Raw genomic sequence first — 9,126 nt, 5'->3', positions numbered from 1 at the left:
GGCAACTAAGCAAGACTTGTCTTAAAATATTCCCTACAAAGATGACTATGTTGAACCCCTGGACCCTGATGTCAGCAAGATCTCCAGGGAGGCGCCACCAAGGACTAGAAGACTTCAACCACTTGGGCAAAGAATCAGTCAACCAAGCCAGCTAAATGAAAACGTGGACACTGCAGCTGGAGTGAGCCGCCCGTGCACACGGTCACACACAGTGGCCAGGAGCAGACTGAGGCTGTGTGTAACTGCAAGAAGACAGCACTGAAAGCTCCGAGTCTGGCACCTCCTAGTCTCTACCTTGTGTATCTCTTCCTCTGCTGCTTCTAATTTGTGTTTTCTTTCCCTGTTATAAATGTGTCTTGGAGTATAATTGCTTTGTTAGCACTTTCTAGCAAATATCAAACCTGAGGGTGGCTTTGAGAAACCCCGAATTAGAAATCGCCAAGACACTGTCCACTACAGAAGAAAGTCAAGTATTTGTAACAGAAAGTAATTTGCTTATTTCTTGATAACTTCTTCTCTGGAATAAATATGTAATTGGTCCTAGCTGGGTGTGGGTTGAGGCCAGCCTGGGCTGCATTACATAGTGAGTTCAAGTAATCAGTCCCGCTTTAAAGAATTCTCTTTTGAGAACAGTAAGAAAGACCAATATGATTACTAATGCTAGCCTCTACCTGATTCTGTTCAAAGGTAGTTAATAGTTACAAGATTTATGTTATGAGGTATCTTTGCATAGTACTTGGATTTGAGAATTGTGATATGTTTTCAACAAAAGAAATATTCTAATATAAAAAATTACATTAAAGATTTCTAGTTAATGGTTTTCATGAGAAGTTACTAAAGAAAAGTATACATTTTAAAAAGCTGAAGCTGGGGATGGTGGTGCACACCTGTAATCATAGCACTCAGGAGGCTGAGCCAGGACAATTGCCACAAGTTTGAGGCTAGCTTGGGCTACATAGTGTACATAGTGAGTTCAAGGCCAGCCTGAATTATATAGCGAGACCTTGTCTCAAAAAAACCTAAAACAATGACAAAAAAAGCTGATACTCTCTTTTTGTTTAGTTTATTTTATTATTTGTTCTGTTTTCGTTCCCTCCTGCCTCAGCCTCTCAAGTACTAGGACTACAGGTCTGCACCACCGTGCCTGGCTTGTTATTTTCTTTTTCTGAGAAAGGTCTCACTATGCAGCCATGATCCCCGGTACCAATAAATAAATAAATAAATAAATAAAAATAAAGCATGTTGTGTAAAGTTTCCCCAGAAGTGGAATTAAAATCCTACATATTGCTTATTACATTTGACCTTTATGCATTAAACTGACAGTCACAATAGAAAGTTATATTCAAATTGTGGAAACAATATAATGAATTACTATACATAACCTTGAAGCTAGCACAGAAATATTTTATTTAAAATAAAATATGTTTGGGCTGTTATCATCGTATAGATAGACAAATTCTAACTAGTTTAAATAAAACCCAGTTGTTCATTCTAGAGCACAGGCTAGAGAAAAGGACAATCAAATATGAAAAAATGTTAAATAGAGATAAAGACCAGAAATTCATTTTGATATTAAAAGAGATTAATTCACTGATTAAACCACAGATACAAATAAAAAGAGAAACAAGGAAATCTAAGGAAAATCCATATAGAATTATTTTTTTAAATAATCTAGTTCAATAATTAAATAGATAATGGATATCAAAAAATGACAAGAGAAATATGTGAATTAAAAACCAAAACAAAAGACTAATTTATACATTCCTTTGTATTATATCCATAAAAAATTTAAATATACAAATCTCATTCCTAAACCCAAAAGAATCTTTCTAAACAAATGAAATACAGACACAGGCATATTCAGGATCCAAATCATTCAAAAATATTTTTTAAATTACAGTAAATTACATAATAAGAAATGAAACAATTAAATTACAATTATATACAACTATTAAAAGGTTTTAAAAAGTTGAATGATGGTACAAAAGTGCAACAATTAATTTAATGAATACTATTCACTAATGCTTTTACAGTATACCTATTTTAATTTTTTAGGTCATAGATTTAAAAGAGCAAATCTTAAAAAAAAATCTTTAAAAAATTAAAGAGCAAATCTTGAAACCAAAATATACAAAAGAATTTATAGTTAATCTTGAAACTAATTTTGCTCATGTGTTCTAACATTGTGAATTACAGTAATATCCTCCAGAAAAGTCAGGTATTTGGTAAAGCAAGGCACATAGGACCAGATTTTGATAAAGGTGCTTTTTCTTTGGCCCTATAACTTCTTTGAATATCCTGGAGATATTAAGATGACTTTCAATATAACATAAATAGCTTTTATAAATCTTATATAAAGTATACACATATAGTACAGTAATTAAATATGCTTACAGTGAATGTTTAAATGAGTGATGCTAAACCCTTCCTTTACAACAAAATCTCAGTTTGAGTGACTCAGTTTGAGTGAAAAGTAAAATCATTTAATATGTAAGAATATTCAGGATTAGACTAAGTGTATAGACCAAAATGTCAATTAGTTTTCTTTCAAATTCTGTTATTAGAATCTAGTTAAAATATCAAACTGCCTTTCCTTTCTATGAAATTCTGTGACTTTCAAAATAAATTGATGTAAATATTTAAGTTTTGCATCTCTATACAATCCACATTAAATTAGCTTACTATTTCTCTAAAATCACTTATTAAAAAATTGACAGTATTACTGTCTTGAAACATCTACCTGCTATATTTCAAACTTTTCTTCACAATACCATATTCTTTTTTTTTTCTGGTACCAGGAGTCAAACTCAGGACCTTGTGCTTGCCAGGTAGGCATGGCACCACTGAGCTAAATCCCCAGTCCCCCATATTCTTAATTTTTAATAGAATTATCAGTTGGCACTCTTCTCTCATGAATGAGCATATTTTCACATTGAACAAAGTAGTTGAGAGATAACAAATTCACTTTTAAAAGCATAAAAATATAAAGAGTCAAAGTCATTGTTATAAAAGCTTGATATATTAAGACCTTTGAAGGTCATCAAAACACAAACCACTGCTGGGGATTTAGCTCAGTGGTTCCGACGCCTGCCTCACATGTGCGAGAACCTGAGTTCGATCCGCAGTACCAAAAACAAAAATAAAAACAAAACACAAACCACTTACATGAAATGGCATTATCTGTATATATGATATGATCCAAGGACACAAGTCCATCTTCTCAAACATGAGTATTTCCTTATGAATTAAAAATTAGAGGGCTGGGGATTTAGCTCAGTGGTTCTGCTGCCTGCCTCGCAAGTGGAAGGTCCGAGTTTGATCCCCAGTACCAAAAAAAAAAAAAATTAGAAACTACATAGCCCAATAACAGTTTCAAACCTACTAGAAAAGCAAAATAAAAACTATACCTAATTGGGGCCAGGAATTTAGCTCAATGGCACAGTGCCTGACTCACAAGGGCAAGGTCCTGAGTTCAATCCCCAGTACCAAAAATATATATACACCTAATGAAAATTTGCTTTTAAAATATACTTTAGATTATTTTGCCCATTTTCACATCTCTTAATTATATTTTTTATAACCCTTATTGGAATCTTGAAAATTGAACACCTAAAAATGTGTCTTTACTCTGTCATACCTAATGTCCAATAATTGCTGGTATAAATTTTAAGTGTTAAAATAGGGCAGACTAAACCTAGATTAACAAATGTGGATATACATTGCGTTAATAAACAATTGCCCAAACAATACTTCAATGTGAAACGAATATATTTATTTTTAGTGTTGAATTCTGTGTACTTATAAAATTTAATTTCACTTAGTAGTAGAAAATAAGATATAAGCCTGAATGTTGCTATAGTCCTAAAAATATGTTCAAAATGAGGTAAAGTTATTAAATAAAATATTCTAAAAGGCAGTCAGCAAAAATCTGAACTCTAGTATCCAGAAAATTTGCTTGGTGCCATTTTGTTATCAGTAAATTGATTCTAAATATTTTGTAATCTTCAGCAATTTGAAACCCTGAATGAAGCTGATTAGACCTACAATCTACAGCCTATGTTTGCATTATCAAGGTAACACAGTCCAAATTAGCCAAGAGTACCCAACAGTTTATAACAACACTATTTTTGAGTCAAATTCTACTTAACAAAATCCATTAGAACTATATAAAAATATGTATTTTTACAGTATTTCTATTAGAAGTCTTTAAAAATATATACAGTATAAATGAAAAAATAAAATACTATACTCAATAGGTAATTCTGTATATAGTTCATAATTAAATTAAACCTATATCCCCAATTATAGAAAGCATATTTGCCCACTAACATCTTATTATTTCTAATATATCCCCTCTCCTCTGAACCAACTTATTAAATAATTCATATAATTTGCATTCTCAACTCCAGTGTTAAAAGGGTGGCGGGGGGGGGATCCACTATTTTAAAGCAAAATGGTGGTTCTCTCCCAGAAGCTCTATGGGGACATAGGGAATTCAGAGTTCAGCTACAACTCCCAATCAAAAAGTCACAGTATCCCTGAGGACAGCAGGCTTAAGAGAGATCTGAAAAGTTCTTTTGACCAGACTTAAATTTAAAGCTATAGTGCTATAGTGCTATTTAAAGTAATATAATAAGTCTATAGGGAATGTCTACAAGAAAAGACATTTTGGTCTTGGTCTTTTTTTTTTTTTTGAGACAAAGTCTTGCTGTATAGTTCAGGCTGGCCTGGAATTCACTATGCAACCCAGGCTGGCCACAAACTTGTGATCCTCCTGCCTCTACCTCGCAAATGCTGGGATTACAGGTGTGTGCCACCATGCCTGGCTGTTCTTGGTCTACTCTTACATGCACTACTATTTTTTTAGTTGTTGTTTTTTTTTCAATAGTAGTAGACTAAAGGAAATTTCTACAGCTCAATGAGCAAAATATCATTTAAAAACTTTCTAGTTGTATACAATATATGGTTGATATTTTAAATTTTTCCAAATGGAGGTATTAGATAATAGTGATTATTTTAAATTAATAAATGAGTATTTAATCCAATTAGATTATATTTTAAAACTTTAATGGCAATTAACACATACAAATGTAAAGTGATATTAAGGATTTATCTGATTTATAGAAAAGAAATGCAATTAAGAGATTAAGTAAGGGTAAAGCTCCATTTTTATAAAAGTCACCAGCTACTATGGAACACAAGAACAACTGAATTGTTTTTTTGTTTTTTGGGTTTTTTTGCTTTAAACAATTCATTTAACTGAAATGCCATATACTTGCTTCCATTTATTTTGATACATCCTGTCCCCAAGGTGATTTAGAGGATCTTCAAGCCAATACAAATATTTCATAAATATTTGGCCATTTAGGTATACATCTGCACAATACCTCACATCTTTCAGCAAGAAAAACACTGAAGAGTAAAGAACTGACACAATTAACTGGGTATAATGAGAATCTGCTCCAAATATTTGTTTCTCTGAGGTAAAGGCACCACATACCTGGTTCAATTAAGAAAACCATCCTTATAACACAGGATGATTTTTTATTTTTAAGTAGGGCTTAGGGGATTCAGCCGCTAATTAGGTGCTGCAGGGCAGAGCTACATCCCCAGCTTATGCCATGAATTCACAGGGAACAGGTTCCAACAACTCAGGCTCCTTCCCATTGGTTCTTACAAAGTGTGCTTCTCTGGGTGGGGCAGGCTGGTGCATCAGTTGAACCCAGGTACCTTTCTCTTTGGCTTTCTTTTTCTGATCATTTTCCTTGACCAGTTTCAGGAAGCTATCTAGACTCTTTGAGTGTTTAATATGCTCAATATGCACATTAATCCTCTTGGCAAGTATCTTGCCCTTAACTTGCTTATTTACAACAATGCCAACAGCATGCTGGGTAACATTGTAGACTCTTCCAGTTTTGCCATGGTAACATTTGTGTGGCATTCCTTTTTGAACAGTATCCATTCCCTTGATGTCTACAATATCATCCTTTTTGTAGACTCGCATGTATGTGGCCAAAGGAACAACCCCATGTTTTCTAAAAGGCCTAAAGAACATATATACCGGGTTCCCCTCCTCTTTCCCTTTGTGTTCGTCATTTTGGCAGATTACTGGAAGATGGCGGTTCTGGCCGAAAGGCCAACTGGACTGTTTTTAGGTATTGTAAAGTACTAAAAGGTCTTAGGCTATATGTGGAGAAATAGTTTCTCTACACTAAATTTAAATATGAATTTTACTCTCTGACAAACCAGACCCAGAATATTATTTAATCAAATTTTACATAATTTAACGAATAATATTTAGCAATCCTAGGCTGAATAATCTTTTGTATAAATATAAAAATCTCAGATTGTGAAAATGTTTTTCAAATCATACTTCTATTTTTTCACAGCTGTATAGGTAATTATAATTTTCAAATTTTGAATATTCCATTTGACTTGATATATTTTTACAGAAATAATAAGATAAAAACATTTCATAAGAGTAAATACATCTAATTTGCAAAAATTGGTATCTGACATTTGTGTGCTCTTACAAAGAGTACATAGGACATTTCTGCACCAATCAAAAAGGTAGATTCTTTTAAACTTAGATTTCAAGTTTCCTCAAATATTTCTTCTAATTCAAATTCCTGGAAACACTTTCAAGTTTTGAATTCTAAATGTAATGTGTTTTGTTACATATACAGTACATGCTTTATCATTAAGCACATATATTTTTCAAACCTTTGAACAACATGATCAGTTTCAGGATGACAGTTTCTTCAGAAAATCCATAGACGTCCTCTGTGGAAGACTGATGTTGAGATTCTGAGTGCACCATGATGGAAAACCAGTAAAAGATAGTACATGACTATGCTTTAGTGGGGTTTCCTGCAGGCTTGGGATCATAACCGTATAAGAAAGTAGCTGTTATTACAAGGATGGCTCCAAGGAAAAAGACACTGAATAAAAGAAAAATAAAAGAGATGAAAATCAAATAAAGGCAAAACAAGATCTTTCTATGCATTTAGTAAACAATTATACTAGGGGAGCAGGTGCTCCAGTAAGAATAGAGAGCACTTCCTACATTCTGGGTGCTGAGATGCTGGACATGCATCACACAGTCCTCACAATGGCCCTTCGGGAAGTACTAGTATTAGCTTCATTTTTTACTGATAAGGAAACAAATTTAGTGTGAATAAATGCCTAAAGCCCACAAGTTTAGAGTAAAACAAGATTCCAGTCTAGGTGTGTCCCACTCTAGAGCCTGCACTCATCTACTATTCTATAAGGTTTCCCAATACAAATACTTAAGATGCTTTATTTTACCATAACATGCATTTTCCATGCAATGCATTCAATGATAAAAGGTCTCAATTCTTTATTTGAAAATATAAGAGGAAAATCTCATTCTTTTATGTCAAATCCTGGCAAGGTCAGTTTAAAATCCAAGGTAATATCCAAAGCTCAGAATTGATTTTCATAAGATGCTTAACAAAAGGAAATTAGAGTGACTGCAACGAGCTCACAATTTTTCTTTTCATCTATCTATAGATATAATCTACTTCACATAAATTGGAAATGAACTTAAACTGGATGTTAACTAGACTACTTAACTTTTATGCCTACCTAGCCTGACCTCAAAATCACAGTGATCTTTCTGTCTCAGCCTCCCAAAAGCTGGGATAATAGGCATGTGCCACCACACTGGGTTGCATACTTTTTAAACGCTGTTATTGAGTTATAAATTAATCTTGACTTTAAAGTTTCTATTAACAGTTCAAAGTCATTCTTCTGATCTTAAAAGAGAAAAAATCTGCTCTATGAAAGTAAAAGATCCCGGGCCGGGGATTTAGCTCAGTTGTTCCGGCACCTGCCTTGCAAGCACAAGGTCCCCCGAGTTCGATCCCCGGTACCAAAACAAATAAATAAACAAACAAACAAATAAATAAAAAATTTTAAATTTAAAAAATTAAAAAAAAAAAAGAAAGTAAAAGATCCTGGGGGCATTTAGCTCAGTGGCACTGTGCCTGCCTTGCTAACGCAAGGTCCTGAGTTTGATCCCCGGTACCACACACACACACAAAAAAAGAAAGTAAAAGATCCTTATTATGATATCAAAGTCCTTTCCTAATATGGTTCCTTCAAACTCATTCTCTCAGATTCCTCCTCACCCAGTCTGTAAGTCTGCCATTCCACTCAGTGTGCTCTCTAATGACAGTGTTTTCACACATGTCCTCAGTCTACAATTTCCTTTCCTCAAGAAAAGTGTTTATTCATAACAGTTCAGGTCTACTGTCGGTAAGACTCATTCTCCTAGGCAGAGTTACACTATTACAATACTTAGCACAATCCTATTAATGCATTTACTTATCTGCTCCCCTATTCAACCATGTGCTGTTCAATTATTGTTGTACCACCAGTGTCCATCATATATAGTGAGCTCAGTAATAACTATGATTAATAAAGAGTGTTGAGGGATGGGGATTTAGCTCAGTGGTTCTGGCACCTGCCTCAAAAGTGCAAGGTCCCAAGTTCAATCCCCAGTACCAAAAATAATAATAATAATAACAATAATAATAATAATTTTTAAAAAGCAAGTGTTAGGCCGGGGATTTAGCTCACTGTTCCGGCACCTGCCTTGCAAGCACAAGGTCCCAAGTTTGATCCCCGGTACCAAAAAAAAAAAAAAAAAATAGCAAGGTAAATGGGTAACTTCTTAATTATCTAAAGTGCAGTAAGAAGTTAGGTCATCAGTTTATCTTTTGCTTTTAATGCAGAAACAAATTTTGTTAACCCTCCCTTTGTAATATCTCCAGAGTCAGACTGTTTCTCACCATCTCCATTGCTACCACCCTGTTTCAGCTACCCTCTTTTTTTTTTTTTTTTTTTTTTGTAGCTGGGTTCAAACTCAGGACCTTGCGCTTGCAAGGCAGGCGGTGGCACCACTGAGCTAAATGCCGACCCGAGCTACCCTCATTTTTATCAAGGTTAGGGAAGTTGTTTTCTGACTGGATTGCTTGTTTCTTCTCTTGCCTGGGCATCCTCAGTCTTCTATTCAACAACCACAATGATTTTATTTTCAGTATAAATCAATGTATCACTGCTATGCTCAGAAATTCTAATTGCTTCCCATCTCCTAAATTA

General features: G+C 34.1%; 1 protein-coding gene and 1 pseudogene across 3 annotated transcripts in view; both read right to left on the bottom strand.

Moving 5' to 3' along the window:
• Positions 1–4,645: 4,645 nt before the first annotated feature.
• The window catches only part of Slc35a3 (solute carrier family 35 member A3), a 40,356-nt gene continuing 35,875 nt past the window's right edge, over positions 4,646–9,126 (bottom strand). For 2 of the 3 annotated variants that reach the window (XM_021247836.2, XM_087213185.1), the window contains one exon: positions 5,251–6,941. In XM_021247836.2, coding sequence (XP_021103495.1) covers positions 6,851–6,941 — 91 coding nt within the window. In that variant the 3' untranslated portion in view covers positions 5,251–6,850. Of the gene's footprint in view, positions 6,942–9,126 lie in introns of all 3 variants that reach the window. The other variant, XM_004869114.4, reaches the window with a different exon arrangement.
• On the bottom strand, positions 5,615–6,055 carry LOC147827687 (large ribosomal subunit protein eL21 pseudogene; annotated as a pseudogene).

This window comes from Heterocephalus glaber, unplaced genomic scaffold (assembly GCF_053883595.1).
Source record: "Heterocephalus glaber isolate CG9 unplaced genomic scaffold, H.glaber_assembly_v1.0 deba00001442, whole genome shotgun sequence".
Classification (NCBI taxonomy): Eukaryota; Metazoa; Chordata; class Mammalia; order Rodentia; family Bathyergidae; genus Heterocephalus; species Heterocephalus glaber.
This window is presented reverse-complemented; position numbering and strand designations above follow the sequence as displayed.